The 21,702-nt window shown below is 33.5% G+C and overlaps 1 protein-coding gene, 1 long non-coding RNA gene and 1 other non-coding gene across 3 annotated transcripts; 1 reads left to right on the top strand and 2 right to left on the bottom strand.

The window, feature by feature from the left end:
• Positions 1-7,920: 7,920 nt before the first annotated feature.
• LOC123260237 lies at positions 7,921-8,024 on the bottom strand. Its single transcript, XR_006508426.1, has one exon. It is a non-coding gene; the product is annotated as a U6 spliceosomal RNA (small nuclear RNA).
• LOC123259966 lies at positions 7,921-12,469 on the bottom strand. The gene is made up of 2 exons (XR_006508356.1): positions 11,855-12,469; positions 7,921-8,062 (listed from the first exon to the last, which is right to left on the bottom strand). It is a non-coding gene; the product is annotated as an uncharacterized LOC123259966 (long non-coding RNA).
• LOC123259962 (peptidyl-prolyl cis-trans isomerase Fkbp12) lies at positions 8,714-20,605 on the top strand. Its single transcript, XM_044720810.1, has 4 exons — positions 8,714-8,945; positions 18,833-18,880; positions 20,137-20,323; positions 20,422-20,605. The coding sequence occupies exons 1-4, from the start codon at positions 8,909-8,911 to the stop codon at positions 20,477-20,479; spliced, it is 330 nt and encodes a 109-aa protein (XP_044576745.1). The 5' UTR covers positions 8,714-8,908; the 3' UTR covers positions 20,480-20,605.
• Positions 20,606-21,702: the final 1,097 nt, after the last annotated feature.

A 21,702-nucleotide genomic window follows, 5' to 3' on the forward strand; every position in this document is an offset into this window, starting at 1 on the left:
TTTTAATTATTACATTATGGTTAACGAATAGAACTGGTAAAATTTTTGTGTAAGAGTAACCACAACCTGGATTCGAACACGTCATCTCTTCAAGTACTCCAGGTACCTCTTGCAACAATATCTTCCACAAATTTATAATATTGTCTTGACAATTAATAGTCTGACATAGCACAGAGTAAATTTTTATAGATGGCCCACTGTTCATAAAATCTGATAAAAATTTTAAAACTGGAATATTAGATTGTGTGAGAAATTCATGAAAGTTTGGATGTTCTAGTGCACTATGAAATAATACTTGAACAATCGTGTGAAAAGGACACGTATTGTATACTATCCAATTTTGTTTATTGAAAAAAACCGAACCAGATAAATTGCCATTATTTAAAACAAAAATTTTTTTCACTTTTTCATTAATTAAATTGTTTTGGAGTTTTACTTCAGGATAATTCTGAAAATATTTGGTTTCTTTTTTATTGTCCATCTTATTCTTATTTATCTCTTCTACAGCTTTAAGTAAACAATCATTATTTACTTCAATAGAAGGTAAAGTCAGTTGTAATATTTACGTTTTTCTTGTTATCATTATAATTGTTTTCATTTGGACTAATTTCTGTGATTTGTGTCGACGATGAAACGTTTTCCAAGTTCTCCGATTTAATTGAATAATCATGATCATGGGAAATTGAGGAATCGTTATTTGTGCTTTCACTATTAACAAATATAATATCATCATTTTTTTCATCATTTTCTTCTTTTGTTGGATTTTCATAAGCTGTCCATGCATTTCTAGTAGTTTTTTCCTTTCCTAGCCCTTTCCAGTTTTCAAACCATTTTCCGTGTTCACATTCATTTATGTCATCCTTAAATTGATTATCAACAATGAACTTATTGACTTTAGCTCGAAATATACAAATGCCACCTAATAATTGTGATATGTGAAGCTTTAAAAATTTAAGAATCGTAGTAGGTAATTTAAGTTGTTGCTCTAAATCCAATTTTAAATCTTTAAAGTCACCTTCTACGAAACAAGATGTTCCTCTAGACATCGTCTCTGGAGTGCAAATATTTGTAAAAATCGGAAACTCTTTAATTTTTTCTAGTAGTCTGTCGTATAAACCACGTACACGAAAGCTATTTAGATTCGACCCAGTAAAAATAATTGTATTAGCTTTTCGACTTAAATTATCAACCCACGTTAAAATGGAGACAGACCAACCGAGGTGATCTGTATCAAAATTAGAAAGCTTATCCAGAAAAATTTTTTCGTCCGAATCAGGTTCATCTAAATCACTTTCTGCGACTTTAATGTTTTTATCAGAAATAAATCCCTCCAAGCGTTTTCTGGCGTCTAAAGGGGTCATACAGATATTATCAACAGCAATTATTGAATCTTCAAACTCTGTGCTCGGAACAATTAGCATTAAAATAAAAATTTCTTCCAGTTGTTTTAAATCTCGACAGTCGACAATTAGCGCCATGCAACGGATAAAAAAAGTCTTAACTATTTTACTTAATGCTGATTCAAAACACTTCCACTTAGACACAAGAATGGATGAAATGTGCAGTATCTAATCTAATAAACGTGTTGGGGCGTTTATTAGTTCCAATAATTAATGCTTCAAAACAAAAATTAATATATTCTTTTAATGTTTTATTATTAAATGCAATCGACATCGCATTTAAGAGGGCTTTTGAGCCATCAGAAACTGCTTGGCTGGGTAATTTAACTTTCTGTACCCATCGCGAGAGCCAAAAAGCGATAAAAGAAGTGTCATGTACCTCCGACAACATTTGATACACGGCTACTGATGTTCCATTAAAATTTATCACAATTTCGTACAAAAAAATATAACCTGTCTTGTCGCCTCTTGAATCGATGAGTTTTTTTGCAACACCACCGGTTGCATCTATACATACACATGAATATTGCCGATGTGTGCGTTGATATTCACTGTATGCTTGAAACTGCGTTGGAGTTGCATAAAATACATAAAATGGTGTATCACCAATCGCCAAAATAGAATTAACATAAGACGGATCAACATTCATGTTTCTAATCGCTAAAATCATGTCTCGCGTGTCATCAGTTTTAATACCAAGTTTCTTGTTGCTAGCTTCTTTCTTCGCTTGATGCAGAGTATTCGAATCATACATAAACGGCGAACCAGTATCTCCCGGATCTATATAATCTTTGGTTTTATCCTTCCTCCAAGCAGAAGCACGAGTTTTCAAAAGTTCTGCTTGCACTTTCACACGTTCTGTTCCGTTAAGTGGTCTTTTGACATCTTCGTGTTTTACGAAATGAGTATCACGACAAAACATTTTAATATATACGGGCCCGACCTCTCCAGGACAGTCTTTAATTATTCCTTTCACTGGATTGTGATAATTTTTAGCTCTACAGCGTCCGGTTATAGTAGCATAATTTCTTCCATTTTCAGTAATTCTGCCTCTTTTAAACACGAAAGCACACTTTAAATGGTGCTGCTTCCAAAAAGCATTAGATACTGCATTGGTCCACACCTTGGGTTTAAACCCAATATATTTGCGACCTTTGTAAACCAGAGGCTCAAGGTTGTGTATTTCATTCCACAGATCCCAGGAAATTTCTACTGTAAAACATTCATGCTTATAAATATCATCATTCTCAAAATCTGATTCTTCATTCAAATCATCCCCGTCACAATCTTCATCTGACTCTTCTGAGATGTCACAATTTTCATTTACGTTTGATTTTTTATTAGATATAATATTTATAGTGATACCACACTGTCTTCTGGCTTCACTCAAAATTCCTCTTCTAACTTCTCTAACATTCGTTCTCACGCTACCAATAGACCATTTACCCTCTAGCTCAGGATCGTTTGCAATTTTTTTCCAGATTTATGACTTCCATAGTGCAAATTCATCATTGGCGAAATGAGCTATGTATTTTTTTAATACTTTCACAGCTAAATCGACCGGCACACCTGCTACAGGTGGCATAATAAGTTACTCGAAAGCTGCCTGTAAGAGAAAAAAAAAACAAAAAAATTAATAAAATAATCAAATAAAAAAAATTATTAATATTAACCTTTTACACCTAACTTAGTTGGTAAATTTTCTTACAACAATGGAAGCAACAATATATCTATACAATAATATATCGGACGTAGTTGTCATTTGTTAAAGCTGTCAGCACTACAAGTATAATAATATATGTATAATAATAACTGACGATCAATTAAAGGAGAATTTTCGAAAAAAAATTTTTTTTTTAAAGCTGTAACTCATCACACTTTTAATTCATTTGTTATTTGTTATTTATTATTTGTTATTTTTAGTTATAAAATAACAAATTTGTCAAATTTTTCCATGATAAAATCAAATTTTACTATACCGGCATATGATAACTTCACTTCATTGATCATTTAAATTTTTTAGCAATAATAATTAAATAAATAAACAAAAATTGTACAATAATTAATTTTTACACTTTTTACACTAAGAACAGATCAGCTTTAAATTTAATTACTGAATAGGTATAGTTAAATACATTTAAACTACAAAATGATTGTGAATGTGTAAAAATAAATAAATAAATAAATAAATAAATATAGTATGAAAAAATACTGACCACATACTCATGTTGATGACTAAATATTGATAAGAAACGATTTAGCTTTATCATGGAGAGTATCAGTTTCCTCACCAGGTCCTCGTTCACTAGCTTCAGTCTTAAATGCAATGTCAATTTTATCCTCATTTTCCATACTAGCATCTATTTTATTCAGCCAGTCGTGATCTAAATAAAAAATCATTAACATTTAAAATGAAATTTATTAAAAAAATATATGCGCTATGTACACAAGCCAAACGTCAATAATTATTAAAGGGCGATTGTAATTCTTTTTTTTTTTCATTCTCAATGCCAGCATCAATTTTTTTTTTTAAATTTTAATATGGATCATCACATCTTTTAATTCTTATTAAAAAAATAAAGAATAATGAAGAAGTAAACGATTATGATATAAATTAAACGCCATTGATTAAAAAATAGTTTTAATAAACATATCTAATTAATTTAGCATGATATTCATATTTATCATTCAACTTAAACATTAAAAGGAATCCAGCACAAATTTTACGTTATCTATGAGGGCAATTTATGATAAGTATATAGAATACAAAATTTTATTATTGAAGAACTAATTTTCTCGACTCGAGATAATAATTGGGAAAACGAATTTTATCTTGGCTGGAATGAAATATCCTTGTCTTAAGGAATTGTCTTTTAGTACCAAAATACATGATTTTTTCGAAAAATTTTCGTAGATCAAGCAAACCTTTTTTTTAGTGAAATAAGTAGTAGTGCTAATGAAAATTTACCTGAGTTATCGAAGTTAAAATTGAGTTCCTCAAAATCACTTTAAATTTTAGAGTATTTAAAGGTTTATTGCCAGCGTTACCCTTTTGATTTGGAGGATAAGTACCACCATGCTCTTATCGTCCACGTCCATAAAAAATGCAGTCATCTAGAACCCAGCCAACAGGATACTTCGTTTTTCATTTTAACTTACGCTCGGTTCGTCAATTCGAATGCTGAGATTTTCTATCGGGAAATAAAAATTTTTTGTGAGAAAGTTAATTTTGATTTTTCATTGTTATAAAGTTTTCGCATTTTTGATAGACTTGTTACAAGAAAAATTATTAATTACTTTCTCCAAATAAAATAAATTTTTATCGATTTAACATTGATCGCTATTTTTGTACATCGGTCTCTTTTTTATATAATGAAAATAATAAAATATTAACGTTAAAAACTTAAGGTTAATTTCTTAATTTAAAAAAAAAGAAAATACACTTGAAAGCAATACTAACTTTTCAGTCTTCTCGTCGCCATCACAGTTAATATCATCAAATAACGATTTGACTTTGCCGTAGTGAATAACATCAGTTTCCTCTGCAGGTTCTCTTTCACCAACTCCAGTTTCATCTGTACTGTCATATTTTTTCTCGTTCTTGGTATCAATATCAACTTTTATTTTGGCCAATCGTAATCTAAACTGATAAAGCAGTTTATATAGTATAAAAAATCTATGAATAAAAAATAGTAAAAATAATCATCACCGACGAAATAGTAATACAATTAAAAGCTTAACTAAATTTTTTGAATTAATTCAGTATTAATTTACCCAACATTGTAATCATTATTGAATTTCATATTATTCTTGGGTTCACTAACAGCATTACCCTGTTGATTTTTAGAGTCAGAATAACGTTTTCATCGTCCACAACCATGGAAAATAATGTTGAATCCAGTTGCCACAGCTACTTCCACACCCACCTCGACGTCCTTCGGAACCTTGGGACCCTTGAAAATGCCTCTGATTTTCGTGAGAATTACAGTCACATTTTCTATCGTTGGAGTGTGAGATATCACTGCTACTTCTACGGTTTTGTCTAAATTTACACATGTACACATGTACACTCCATAAAATTTACCACTATCGGAACTGCTTACAATATTTTCTAATTAAAATTAAATACCTTTATATTTAATGGATGTACTCATACTGTTGAATAAATACTTCATTCGAATCGTATAATTTGATGATATTCGAAATGGAGCATTATTTATAATGTCATTTTTTTACATGATATGCACTATGCATCGCTCAGTCGCCATTAGACTGCTGGCGCATGCGCAGTGTAGGCGTGAATTGATGGTTTGCTTATTAGATATAAAATAATTAATAATTGGGAATTTAATTGTTTTTATGATCGAACAATCACCAATAGTCGTCGAACAAACGATAATTGATCAAAATTAATTAATCTGAGCGATAAAAATAAAGATATCTAGTAAGGGGGGTGCCAACTTAAGGGTGATCATTTGTTTAATTAATTATAAATAAATAAAAGACGAACAAACAATTTTTACATTCGAAATTAACGAACAAACGACGAACAAACAATTAAAAATAAAAAAAAACCGAAAATCGAAAAAAGTGGGGCCAAATTCAGTGAGCCCACCGACACATGTAAATACATATGTCCACACCTAATATAGACCGCAACCAAGAAAGATAATTGGAATGCCATCTGTTATAAAACGTATGTACTATGCATAATAATAAAGTTAGCAAACATTTTTGATTTTGTTTAATTTATTTTAAAATATGTATGTAAAGAAATTTTAAAATATGTGTGTGTGTGTGTGTGTGTGTGTGTGTGTGTGTGTGTGTGTGTGTGTGTGTGTGTATGGATGTTGTAAACCTCTTATAACTTTCGAACGGCTAGACCATTTTCATCGCGGTTGACGCCATTCGAAAGAGCTTGACCAAACTTAGATTTTGAACCAGTAGATTATTAGAAATCTCAAAAAAACTACTAAAAGAAATTTTTTGAAATGTGGTTTTTTTGGAATTACTTTTAAATGGCTTCACCGATAAATTCCAAAATTTAATCAGCTCTTAAGATCAAAAAATCACGTCGATCATCGCAAATCCGGTCAAAGTCGGTTGATTCGTTCGTGAGTTATCGTTGTCGAAAGAAAACCGAAAAAAGTGTTTTTTTGGAATTACTTCGAAATTCCTGGCTCGATCGATTTAAACTTGAAGATTCTTTATGGGGCTTCAAAAGTAATTGCAGTTTGAAAATTCAAAAAAAGATGTTTTAGTAAACTTTTATCAGACTTTTGAGCTCGGAGGGCTCAAAATGACACGAAAATTATATTTTGAGCTCAAAGAGCTCAAAAACGTACTAAGTGCAGTTTTGGGCGCTTGAGTATGGAATTAGCGGGAAGTTGCAGGGATGGTTTTTAGAGTTAACCGTTCTCCTAATTTTTTTTCAATTTTTTTATAATTTTATTTAATAAAATAGGTGTCTGCTAACTTTATTTTCATGTACTACGGCATTCGCGTAACAATATACTTATTATTATACTTATTATAATTATTTTGTTTTTCTAAAAATGAAAATTGTTTTTCGCATTATTTTCATCAAAATATTTTATTTCGTTTGGACTATTCGAATATAATCACTACAAATCGTATAAGTAAACAATATCTAGTTAAAGTTCTAAATTTAAGATAAAAATCTGTTTTTTTAAGATAAATTTTATGCCATTAAACATATTTAGTGCATTTTTAGTAGTATTTTTTCAAGAGTATAACATAATATTTTTACTACGAATTTTGGTATTGATCTTAATAATGAATTAAAACAAAATAATAGTACTAATTACTATTACACTATTACGATTGTTCAGATGAACCGCGTTTAGCTTTTATCTACGAGAAATTTAAAATCAACGGTTTAGTTGCGCGCTCTCATCACGTTTCAAGCATCGTTTTCAGCGTTTAGCACCCAAAAATCTTAAAAATCTAAAGGTGCAATTTCATGCTGACGTTTGACGCTGGTTTAGAGCGTCAAATGAGGTTAAATGGTATATAATTTCGACTGAAGCGCCATCTTAAATTAACGCAACGTCAAAACCAAACACTATTTAGTTTGTAAGAATCCGCGTCAAGCGTCAGCATGAAATTGCGCCTTAAGGATCTAAAAATCTTATGTGTGGATGAGTTCGGAAGCAAATTGTTAATTGTTAATAGATAATTTCTTCCGTACGGTTATTATAAATTTTCACAAAAACCTCTATATATGCAAAGAACTGGTAATTATGCCTGTTATGTCTAGGTTCTGGGTTTGAATTATGGAGGGTAGAGATATCTCTACCCTCCATAGTTTGAATCCCAGTCCGAGCTATCTAATAATTTTTTCTCGCATATTCTATAAACTCACATTAAGATGATCCTCTCCACATTCCTTTCTCAATCCTTTCCTACGAATATCGTGTTACGTGAATGTGGAACGCTTCACGTAATAATGACCGTAACTCCTATTCTTTCCCGCTTCACAGCATTATTTATATTTGTAAAAAATGTGGAACGCTTCACGATTTTGCGTGTCATCCTTGCGCAGGGGCCATGCTAATCTTCTCTGTGGATGTCTACAAGGTCACTAGATAGATCGTACTGCCTCCTTCTGGACTGAGGTGTGAGTTGTAGTCACGCAAGATCTATTTAAATTTATTGTTATTTATTAATTCGGTTTTTGATGATGAAAACTGTTAGATTAAGTTGAAGAAAAAAAAAACTTTAGTAAGAGGGACTGTTTTTAAATGATAAATAATAATTAACAGAGAGCTTAATTTTATTAATTTTATTCAGTGGTTTCAGCTACAGCAAGTGCTCAGTTGCATCAGCCTCAGGGAGAAGTGAAGTTACGGCTCGAAGTCTGTGTTTCCCGACCATTTCTCTCTCTGTTTCATACCAATATAATTAGTCTATTACATAAAAATACATACATAAAACTTGATACTTATTTATATTTTGTGAACGTTTGTAACCGTATTCGGAAAAATGCATAGCGCTGACTGTACACTCGTTTCCATAAATGCTTGTGAAACTAGCTCCTGAAAATCTATTTTTATTGATTTTTAATAAGCTAATCCTTTGCTTGTCGTTTGTTTTTCATTGTTCTTTAAATCCTAACACAATTTAGCTGTACCGCTTTTTTTTTTTAAATAAAACTGCGTTCAATTTCTATTTTCAAAATTTTCAATCACAAAATGCTGCATAAGCGACACCAACGGGGGAGCTTGGCATTATAGAAGCATATCAGAGATTCCATTTGTTTTTAAGTTCAGACTCCTCTTTTCTATTCTCTATGGTTTTAAATGTGTACAAAATAGGTATACTTTCAATGCTCAATGCTTAGTTCAACCTAATACGACCAGCAAGTCTTGCTTATGGTCATAGTTGAGTTTTACCCAAGGGGTTGATATTTTTAAAAGTTTTAATTGCTTAATTGCAATTACAGATTTAGAAATAAAAAACAATTTTTTACCATTATAAAAATAATCATGGGTGTTGATGTCGAAGTTATATCCCCCGGAGATGGTAATTATTACTTTTTTTGTAATTATTAATTGTAATAATTGTATGTAATTTAATTTATAGATTATTTTATTCTTGTGCACCATTAATGTACTCGTCTGTAATATTTGCTATGAAACTAAAAATTTTTAACAACTTTCTAATTCTTTGCAAAAGTAAAAAAGTGCCATTCGGCAGCCGAAGTGAAAGTAGATTTCCTACTTGAATAAAATCAAAACACTTATAATACAAATACTTCAATCACATTGATAGAATCCCTTTTTCCTAAGTAACGAAAAACGAATGCACTAGTAAAATTTCATTAAATACCTACAGACGAAGAGGTTATTTTCCGTCTAAGAGCATAAAATGACATTCAAATTAAAACTCGCTTGATGAGATTTAAAATGCAATTTACAAAAAATTCGATAAAGTATTTCATTCAAAAATTATCCGCGAAAGAAAAATGCCAAAATATGAATTTTTACGATTTTGAAAATTTTGAAACGCTGTAATTTCTGAACTACTTGACCGATTAAGCTCATCTTTGAACTTGACCGTGGTATTCATCTAAAAATTAAGTACATATTTTGAGTTTGGAAAAGATCCATTATGAATTGGAGACGCTATCGTCCGGACAGGCCATGTTATATATATATCCGAACAAAAACAGTTTCACTGTAAAAAAAATCACGCCAAGTCCACGTTCATAAGACTATTAGGAAAAAAAAAATTTTTTTTTCTTTACAAAAAGATACAAAATAAAAAAATTAAAAAATCCAAGTAACCGATATGATTGTTTATGATTTTCGGAAATTAAAAAAAATCTTATTGTAAATTTAAAAATTAAAAAAAAAATTTTAGAACGTATTTAGTGTGCGTGGTTGCAAAATATTTTACTTTTAATGAAATTCGTAAAATCTATTTATTAGGACTTTAAAAAAATTGAAATACACAATGACGCACACCAAGGAGAATTGTCAAAAATTGAATTTTTTCAACTCGAATTGTTTCTTCATCACTAAATTTATCTCTTAATTTTTGGATGATTTCTACGGCCTCTTTACTATTTACTTGGTACAAAAGTTCATGAATTATATTACCAAAAAACTTTTTTTTCAAAGTGAGAGCGACTTCGTCTGCTTTTTGAGTTAAAAATACTCTGCCATCAAATTTTTATCGCAACATATCAATAAAGGGTTTCAATTTATATCATTGGCACAGTAGGAAAATATAATTTGTCCATATTTATATTGAAATTTTGGTGAAAAATTAAAAAATCCTTTATAAACTGGAATTTTTTATTAAAAAAGTTCGAAAAAGTTGCTTAAAAAATCAAAGATATTTGAATCTCTTTAGTGAAATTTTCACTGATTCATTATGGAAAATCACTGAATAAGTAGCGAAAATTGAGTCACTGTCGAAATCAGTGGAAATTTTACTACTTTTAACTTCCCGCTAAGAAAATCAAAGATTTTCAAAAATCGGGAAGTTACTGTTTTCACCCCGTTTTTCGAAAGTCGAGTTTTTTCATCGGATCTCGACGTTTTGAAGTCCTAGGAAGCTTCCCAGACTATTTTCGCGATGGTGTCTGTATGTGTGTGTGTGTTTTTTTTTTTTTTTTTTTTCCTTAGAGGGGGGGGGGAATCCTTTTTACGGATTCTAGGCATAGTTGTTTGGCCTGGATATGTGGCGACTCGACGCAGCGTCATACTAAAACTCGACGGTAGCGCCCCTACCCACTAAACCCTAAACCCCTTTTCTTCTTTCCTCTAATCCCTCATGGAAACCGTCGTCAGGCATTACTTCGTGAGGGGAGGATCTATCTACTGCTATTCCTTCTGATGACTACACGGTGAGAAATTTACTATGCATACATAATAAGACTGAACCTTAATGACTCAATTCAAAATATTACCATAAAAATTTAAGAATATCATATTGTACCAATCAATATTTACTAGGGACCATAGTAAATTTGACCATGCAACTGTTACATAAACATATATAAAAAATTTTCGTAAACTGACAGAATAAAAACTGTTAGTGTGCTTAAAACTTTTCATTATAGTTCCATAGTAAAATTTCTGTTGCTCAGTCGACAATAAAAATTTATAAAAAAGTTTCACATTTAGTCACGTGTACTCGGTTTAAAGTTAAAATTGTGACTATGAAATTTTCAAATGTCCCATAATAAACGTATGCGCGTCAGTCGCGACGCGCGCTCTTTCATTTTTTCGTGCTGCTTTGTTTTGTCAACATAAGTCTACAGACGCTATCAGTAGTGGTTAACGGTGTTATGAAAATTGCAATAAACATTAAGTTTTAAATAAATATTAGTTTAGAAATCCATCAACACATGAATAGTTAATGAAAATTTGTACGATTCATAAATAATAAAATATTTAATAATTTACCGTGAAAAATTAAAATGAAAACAAACATTTGATGGTTAACCTGATACCGACACTTCTAATAATAATAAAAAATAATTTAAAAGTTATATATTGTGTTTATAATTATTCATAATAAAATTAACTGCCAAAATAAATCCTACATTCATTGTTAAAAATGAAAAAAACTATATTTTAAAAAAATATTTTTAAAAATTATTGCAAACAAAAAAAATCTTGTTTGGTTTGATATTTTTTTTGATTGCTAAAAACATTTTTTACTCTAAAATTTTTTATTTTTTACAAACGTTTTCTTATTTTTTTTTGCTATAGTACATTCGGAAATTTAAATTATTGCATATTTCATTTTACTATGGTACATTTCAATTTCTACCATTTACTATGTCTGATTTCATTTGTTTCGGAAATTACTATGGGCCATTGTAAAATTTTATTCTGAGTCAATAAGGTTCACTAGTAATATGCACCATTGTAATATCTAAAATCCATGCAGAATAAAAAATAATGGAAATTTCTTACCGTGTAAGGTGTTATTTTTCCTTCCTTCTAGTTTCTGTCATTTGCTCTTCTTCTTTCGATGGAACGCAGGTCTGTAAGGACCTCTGTTGCAAACGTGCTTACGGCGTTCCATGCGGCTTTTGACGACAACATTGTTTCTGCTAGTGTCTCTGGTCGGATACTCTGGTGTAAGATATTTTCAAGTTGATCACGCTGTGAATAAAATCGTGGGCAAACAAAGAAAACATGCTCCGCATCTTCATTAACTCCTGGACAGGACGGACACTCCTGAGAATTATCGTGCTTGAAACGGTGTAAGTATTCTCGAAAGCAGCCATATCCTGATAGCATCTGCGTTAGATAGTAGTTGACCTCACCGTGATTACGATTCAGCCAAACGTCAATCCATGGTATGAGACGGTACGTCCACCTGCCCTTCACTGCGGCATCCCACTGAAATTGCCATCGTACGATGCTTTTCTGTCGCTCTTCTATTTTCAGTTCTTCAGCACTTAGTGTGGTTGACGTAATATACTATAGTATGAAGTTATATACTATAGTATGAAATTATTTGCATCATTCGAGTGGTATGGAAGATTTCATACTAACTTTACAATCTCTCTATACCTCTGCGTATAAATGTTGCAATTTCGAAAATTAATTTCTCAAAAACGGTGTGGTGAATTGATCTGAAATTTTGGTAGTGAATTGTTAATATATTTATCTTTCGATTAAAAAAAATTTCATAATTTTCTCGGAATATGCCTTGCAGAACCCAACTGTCTTAATCATTTTTCGTTTTACGTGAAGTTATGTATTTGAATCGAAAAAAGTCAAATCAGCTTTTTCACCAGTTAAACACCACAGATGGTTTTTGAATTTGTGCAATACTGCCTCAGAAATTTTCTCAACGGTCGTCCTGTAATGATACAGTCTTTATATAATTTATATCTTGGTATAGAGCTGATGCTGCAAGAGGTGCCAAAAACCAAAATGATACATAAATAAATACTATGAATGAACAAATATCCCAAAGATTTTGTTGCGTTTCAAGATCTAACTCGAAAATGTCCCGAAAAATATATATTTTCAGCGAATAAATCGTTTTTGACATCTAGCGTGCATGGTGAAATGCAACTGGTTTATAAAATTTGATTTCATTGGCACTCTAATAATGCAACTAAAAATTGCTTAACAAATAAATGTGAATAGAGACAGAAAAAATACAAATAAGCGGCAATATTATTAAAAATGTATTCAATACATCGTATTGTTAACGTTACTGTAACTATTAATCATTTTGATAAAATTTTTGGAACATTTATAGATAAAATAAATGATTATAACACAAAAAACTTTACAGCAAGACTGCAAAACTATGATAATAACTATAAACACAACTTTAACCACAAATAACTTCTAAAGGAATGATTTTATCGAAAAATTATAAGAGAACTTTTTTGTAGAGCATTCAATTTCTCATCAGAATATGCACTGATCATAATCGTGGTGACAATTTTTTTGAAGAAAAAAAAATAATTGCAAAAAGTTCCAAATTCCCATGTTATTTAAATGGGAAATGTATCTCGACTTCGGCACGGTTCAATTTGGTAATTCAGAGCTTATTTGTGTAAGATATTTTTTCTTAGGCCAAGAACTAAAAATCTAGGGGGCGATCGCGAAAAAAAAATCAACTTGGGAAATAACGGACACCCTAATCCGCATACGCTACCAGTTTGACACATCTTGGAAGCTTCAGTCTCAGGAGCCCGTCATACATGATATTCCACAGAAGTGGACCAAGAACAGAGCCCTGTGGCACACCACCGGTTATATCATACTCTTTCGGACCATTCTTTGTATCGTATTTCAGCACTCTATCTGTAAAATTCCGTCCAATCCCGGCGCTTTATTATTTCCTACCCGATTACAGGCCTCCAACAATTCTTCTTCAGTGACAGGTGGAATGTCGTCCAGTTCACCTTGCGTTGACTGATAATTGAGACTGTGTTGCTGTGGAAACAGCGCAGTGACGATTTTCTGAAGGAGTTGGGGACACGTAAGTGACGGCATTTGTTGTTTCTTCAGGTGCGTCATGACCATCTTATACGGCCGACCCCACACGTCTTTGTCGACCTCGTATATGAGCTCTTTCCAGCATCTTCCTTTGCTCTCTTTTATGGCCTTATTAAGTTCACGACGAGCTTTTTTGTACTCTGCGATCAGCACTGCAGAGTTAGGTCGTTGATAGCCACGCTGAGATATTCTTCTCTTTCGATGACACTCTTTACGGAGGTTGCTAATATGATCATTCTACCAGTGTACCGCAGGTCTTGAATTCATAACACGTTTGCGAGGCATACTGGCATCACAAGCTTGTGTTACTCGCATCATCAGGGCCTTAGTATGTTCTTCTGCACATCCAGTCTCTATCGGATCACTATCGAGGGTTGTTAGCAATACTTCTGGGTCAAAAGATTTCACCTTCCAACCGACGGTGTTAAATTGCTTGATAGGCCCCCTGAGGTTCTGGTCGTTTGACGTTTCCCAGAGTATCGCATGATGGTCACTGGCAGTGTAGATGTCCAGTACCTTCCAGTTAGAGTTACCTTTAGCAAGGCTGGTACTGACAAAAGTGACGTCTACAATCGAGCTTGCGTCACCTTTGGTGTAGGTCGACGTGTCACCACTGTTGAGCAAGACTACATCTAGTGTAGAAAGAGCTTCTAGCAGCTCTCTTCCTCGTGCATTAGTCTGCTTACTGCCCCAGTCCACTGCCCAGGCGTTAAAGTCCCCGGCTATTGCCACTGGATGATGTTGCTTCGCGTCCTCGGTCAGTCGATCCAAGAAGTCAGTAAACTCAGCAATTAAGAGGCTAGGTGGTGCGTAGCAGCTGTAAAAACGGATGCCATCTACTGATGCTGCTACAAAGCCAGCGCTGCCATTGGTAGCTACACTCTGGAAAGGGAGCATACCACAAGCCCAGATCACAGCTTTCGTTGTGATATCCGTCTCCCAAGGTTGTCCAGCTAAATGTTTATATGGCTCCGATAAAAGCACAACGTCGAGCTTTAATTCCCGTACTGTCTGCATAAGCAGGTCATGCGCAGCTTCGCAGTGATTGATGTTAAGCTGCAGTATCCTCATGTTCGTTTATTTGTCAGCTTCTGGAGTGCTTCTTGGAAGACTGGGCATCGGCCAGAACCAGGCCGGTGAGCAGTTTCCTGAGAGCCAGGTTTTTCCGCACATAACGCACATTTCACTTTATTTGGGCATTGAGCAGCTTGATGACCTGTTTGCCCACATTTGATGCAAAGCCCAGATCGGTCGACTTCGCTTTTACATTGGGCAGTAGTGTGCCCAAAGTGCCAGCACTTATAGCATCGCAGTGGTGTCTTAACTGCTCTGACACGGCAATTTACCCAGCCAATCCTTATTTTGCCTGTCTTTCCGAGTATCTTCTGCACTATTGCTGCTGGCAATCGTACCGAAGCAGTTTGAGTACCTCTGTAGGCCGGACGAATTTTAATGACATCTTCAGGTATTTCGTAGTCATTTCCAGCTGCCTCATGTAAGGCCTTCCGGACATCGTCTTTAGTTGTTTCGTCGTCAATGTCCCGGATTTCAAGCTGTTCCTCTGGGCCTTTACAGATGACTTGCGCTTCTTCTCTAAGGATGCTCTTGATGGTCTTCAACAAAGCTTGTCCTTTGTCTGCGGTCTTTCTGGAAAGCGTAATGAGCATATTCCCATCATTCGTCTTTTGAACCTTGTCAACGACGTCACGGGTCTGATCTGGTGGGACATCTTTTTTAATCCGACGCAGTATCTCGGCATATTTTGCCTTCTCAACGGGTCGAATAATTAAGGCATCTGGTTTGGTGAATTTTCGCGGTTTTTTCCGCTTAGGCTCCGGCAGAGATTTGTTCACCGGTTGTTTTGGTAACCGCTCTCTCGCTTGCTCCTTCTTCTCCTTCTTGGATTGGACCTTCTGCCATTCACTCACCTCTTTTTTTCCGGCGTTCTGCACTGCCGTGTTTTTCGGAGGGTTTGGTTTCAGGTCCTTTTTCTTCACAACTTGGCTGATCGTTGGGTCGGGAGAAGATCGATCTTTTCTCTTAGTTGACTTGCTGCTAGTTCTGCTTCTGTCTTCCGCGACTGATTCACCGTTACCTTCGGCTCCAGTGTCCATTGCTTCTTCATTCACGACAGTTGCTTGAATGCTTCTCTCCGGTGTAGTGCGAGAAGTGCGTCGTACTGTTAAACGTCATTCTTCATCAAGTTTCTTGAATCTCTGGAGGGCATTGGCTACGCTGGTCGTCTTGGTCTTAATCTCCTTGTGGATATTGACCTTAGATTGGATGAAGTCATTTAGCTCACTGGTCAGCTTTTCAAGGCGTTCAAACCCTCGCGACCGCTTCATTTCAGCGCTTGCTTCAATCGCTGCTTGTTGGGCATGAGGCCCGTTTTCACTATTGTTGTTTTCCTGAATTCTACTCATACTTTTAAATTCACCAGCGCATCGTACGGAGTGGAGCGGGTTGTCATAACTAGGAATGGGTGTACCCTCGGAGATAGTACTCCTAATCCAGTTCCCTGAGGCCTAGCCGACACTTAGCCAGTCCCGGAATACACGGACGGACTAGACTCGCTCGGAGCGGTGAAGATTCCGATCTCTAACACTCACTGCGTACTTCCTGATCAAGGCCCGAAGTGGCTGGCTCCTGATCCACTGCTGCAACTTACACCTCGGCAGAGCAAGCTCACATCAGCCGTGGCCTGCATCGTCGGAAACTACGACACGAGGTTCCGGTCACTCCCAGTGAGTCACAGCAGGGAACAATCGTCTTGTTAGGTCAGTTAGTGTGGCCAACCCATTAAAGGGGATTTTTGTCCACGGGAACGTATTTTATTTGGCTCCTACCCTCTGTACCAGTACAGGTACAGCGAGCGTTCTACCATCCGCTACGGGGAGACGCGCCTGGTAGCAGTTTCTCCTCTGCCGCAGGTGTGTGTGTGTGTGTGTGTGTAAACCTCTCATAACTTTTGAACGGCTTGACCGATTTAATCGCGCTTGGTGTCATTCGAAAGGGCTTGACAGAACTTAGATTTTGAATGTACTGTGGAACGACTCGAACTGGTAGATTTTGAGAAATCACAAAAAAACTAAAAAAAAAAATTTTTTCAAATGTGGTTTTTTTGGAATATCTTTTAAACGACTTCACTGATCGATTCCAAAAACTAATCAGCTTTTAACATAAAAAAACCACGTCAATCGCCGCTGGTCCGGTCAAAATCGGTTGATTCGTTCGTGAGTTATCGTTGATGAAAGAAAACCGAAAAAAGCGTTTTTTCGGAATTACTCCGAAATTTCTTATTCTATCAATACAAATTTACAGATTCTTCATGAAGCTTAAAAAACTGCGTTGAATGCCACCAAAGTAAAAATCGGTTTATTCATTCAAAAGTTATTACGATTTGAAAATTCAAAAAGTAGTGTTTTAGCAAACTTCTATCAGACTTTTGAGCTCAAAGAACTCAAAAGCATAGGAAAGATATTTTTTTTGAACTTGGAGCTCATAATAACACACAAATTGTATTTATGAGCTGCATGAGCTCAAAAACGTCATAAGTGCAATTTAAAGCGTTTAGGTATAGAATTGGCGGAAAGTTACAGGAATGGTCTTCAGGGTAAACCGTTTTCCTAATTTTTATTTTAGAGTATAACTTCTTTTCTCTTGTTACCATTTTATATTCTTTGACATACATTTACAAATTAAAGATAAGATCACTAAAAAAAAATATTTCCAAATTTTCAATTTCGTTCTTAAAATAAGAGCTTACTCTGATTATCGACTTTAACATAGTTATGTAGAACACTATTAATATCACGAATAAAAAAATCCAAACAACGGTCAACCTGGCAGGCCATCTCTAAAACTTCGTCATATATGATATATTCGAGTTTAGAATGCTCAAAAAATTTTATATTATAAAGTTGTGGGTGAGCTCTCCTAACTTAATAATACAACTTTCGTACATTTCGGACTCGAAAATCTACGATATTTTAATGTAATTTGCGGGATACAATGTATTTTATTAAGCACAAATATATAACATTTTACTTCAGAAACGATCTGACTCAAAATTTTAGAATTACGTAAAAAAACATTTTTTTTCTTAAATTTCTTGACAACGATATCTCTCGAATAAATTAACTAACTTTGATGTGGTTTGTGAAAATCGAAATTGCTTTTTAGAGCTCAGAGCTGATTGAATTTTGAAATTGATCGATATTCTAGTTTAAAAGTTATCTCCAAAAAACATTTTCTTTTTAATTTTATTTTCAAGATATCTCAAAACCCATTTTGACGAATTGGCTCCCCGCCTTTATTAATCCCGCCAAAATTTTTCACAATTATTTACAATCAAGTATTATTTCTAAAAGAAAACATTAACACGGCCCTTTTATCATGGTTTTTGTGTGAAAAAATATTGTACAAGGAATTATTGCTGACAATTTTTGTCGCGAAAAATTTTTGCATAAGAAAAAAGAGACGGTCACCGACGAATTTATTAGAATTCACATAAAATCTAATGACAATAGAGCTTTTTCAAAAACCGTAATCTGCATTTTGATCGGTCGAACCGTTCAAAAGCTATGAGTTTATAGTCTACACGCACACCACACTACTTTCCGATTTTTCAAAATCATTGATTTCCATGGCGGGAAGTTGAAAATAGTTTAGAAGATTTTAATGAAACTTTAGTAGCATGATGATATAAATGATTGTTAAAATTCTAATGACAATCAATGCTTGTGACTAATGCTTATCATTTTGTAAATTATCTTTTACCTAAATATTTTTTTTTACATCTAATGACGGCTTAAAAAAAAAAAAAATTGTAAATTTAACAGAACGATGTTGATTTGGTCTAATTGTCATTGAGCTTAATATTAATGAATAACAACCTGAGAGCTTAATTTGTTCTGATTTCAGGTCAAACCTATCCAAAAACGGGACAAGTTGTTGTGGTTCATTACACAGGTATCTCCATATATTGTTTTATAATTTAGTCTTTCGTAAGTCCATATGATGTTATCAGAATAAAACAATATTATTTTATTTGACAAGTATCCATTAAAGTGTTTGACAATACGGATAAAAATATATTTTCTATTTTCATTTTTCATAATCTCGCATATATTTATTTTCTTAAGCAGATATTAAAGTTTATGAAATTAATTTTAACTTACACTGTTACAATATTATTTATAGAAGTTTCATTCACTTTAAATTATCTTTTGTAATTTTTCGTTTAACTTAATTTGTAAGTATCAATATTTAATGAAATAGATATTTATGTCATAAGGCCGTGAAGTGGCGGTTTTCTGACGGCGACGATATTTCGATATGAGCTTAAGGTTTGTGGCGGGAAAGTTCGAAACGGGCGTAATTTTAACGTCCGAGGCGTAGCCGAGGACGGAAATTTACGCTCGTTTTCGAACATTCGCGTCATAAACATTAAAGCGAATATCGAAAAAAAGTCGTTGTCAAAATCGCCACTAAACGGCCGAATGACATACAATATTTTTTGTTATTATCGCTCCATAAGTTTAACTTTTGAGGGATAAGAGGCAAATAATGACATATTTAAATTTTATGAAGTTTCACAAGGGCAAAAAAAATTAATTATATATTAACTATCTTTTTATTAATCTTAAAATCTTGCTCACGTCCAGAAAATTTAAATAACTTTTTATTAGTATTTATTTATGGCGTTGTTGTTATTTTATTAACATTAGGTCCGCTTCGTAATAAACTGCCAGCAGAGAAATAATTAGCGCCACTCAATAATAACTAACTTTAACATTGGCTAAAAATTATCGGTCGGTACGCTAGAATGTGACTTTTTTTTTTTACAATCTCTCTCAATTTCGTTTGGATGTACACGAAAAGTTCATAAAAAAAAAAGAGGGGGTAAAACTTCACGGCCTAGGCCGTAAAAAAAAGACGGTATGGTAGAGTCTCTAGAAAAAAGTCCCTTTACGGACGCCACTCAGCGCTCAGAAGTTGAACTTCTGGAGCGAGTATAACAAAAAAATTTTTTTCATTTACTCGGGTATAGTGTACGTTTTATTAGTGAAAAAACTTTAAATTGATTGAGTAGTTTCAAATATATTCTGCATACAAAAAAACAAATTTTACTGTGTAATATTAACATAAACAAATAAAATTTTGGCTAGTTCTATTCAGTTTAATTTTATGAAATCAATATGTATTAACAATATTTAAATAAACAGGTACATTTACAAATGGTCAAAAGTTTGACTCTAGTCGTGACCACGGAATGCCATTCAAATTCAAAATTGGGAAGGGTGAAGTAATTAAAGGATGGGATCAAGGAGTTGCTCAGATGTCAGTTGGCGAGCGTGCAAGACTTACTTGCTCACCAGACTTCGCATATGGAAGTCAGGGCCATCCTGGAATATATCCTTTGATATTTAAATATTAATTTTTGATTTTGCAGGATATTCATAAAAAAAAAAAATAAAATTTATAATATTTATTCCTTGACAGAGATACAATATTCCACCAAATGCAACTCTAATATTTGATGTAGAGTTACTCCAAGTTCAACCTTGAACTACTGTAAAGCCGTTACTTCATGAACAAAATTCTCTTCAGCAACAGTTTCCTTAATCAAGAATATTCGATGAAATAATAATGCTTTTGATGTTATTTATTAATAAATTGTCACACCATGTATAAGCCTGCATGTCTGCTTCATTCGGCCATCTATTCTTACATTTATTATGATAATGTTAATGATGATTTCTTCTTTACACCTAATTATTTTAATCAATTTTTTATTCTTTTATTCGAAATGCTAATGCCTACTCCAAAAATTTCCAAAGTAATTAAATCATTAGCAAAAAAATTTTTTCAGTAAACTTCAAAGATTTGAAAATTATCAATCAGTATGGTGAATAAAATTCTTTTTTCTAAAATATTTTTTTAATTATACCGTTATTGGCAAAAAATTTCACGTGTGTAACGAACAACGCTATTACGTTAGTTTTTAATTGGAACTCATTGATTATATATTCTTTATTTCATCAACGCTGCGTTTGGTTTGATGTCTTAAGTGACTCTGATAATAAAAAATTTATCTGTTTGCGTCTGAGGGATGCTATTTTCATGTGCACTTGTATAATGTTTTACTCTACAGTCGTTTCTTTAAGAAAATTGCTTACGCGTCGTGTATCGCACATGCGCAGTGGCTTAGCTTCACATACATAATACGCCTTGTACATATTATGGAGGGTAGAAGTACTTCTACCTTCCATAGTACGTATTAAATACGTTTGTCGTAATAATTTTATCAACTATCAATCTTCTTAATTACCCTACCGTAGCGGCTGAAGCCGTCTTATTGTAGTATCTGTATTTGCCGGTGTAGCGTATATAGAAACGAGAGAAACCATAAAAAAGATAAATCAGCTATCTCTGGGGTTGAAATCTGCATCTGACCAGTGCCAAATTCATAGGTTCGACATTCTACGGATCTGATCGTTGAGACATAATATCAGCTAATTCGATTTTTTAGTAATAACTAGAAAATTATTAAATAAAGTTCGGCAAAATCCAAGAGTGCACGCCTCATAACGCTCATCTAATTTTCAAAAAAAAAAATAAATCGTATCACCGACTTATGAGTATTAAATGGACAATTCAACAAAATTTGCTTTAATCATAAATTCAAGTATTTCGCGCCTCTTTTTATCTAAGATGAGAAAAATAGGGTGAAAGTGCACCACTAAATAGATGACCGACCGCCAATACGTTGCTTAAAGCAATGGCCTTAT

The sequence above is a fragment of the Cotesia glomerata genome, linkage group LG2 (assembly GCF_020080835.1).
Source record: "Cotesia glomerata isolate CgM1 linkage group LG2, MPM_Cglom_v2.3, whole genome shotgun sequence".
In the NCBI taxonomy this organism is placed as follows: domain Eukaryota; kingdom Metazoa; phylum Arthropoda; class Insecta; order Hymenoptera; family Braconidae; genus Cotesia; species Cotesia glomerata.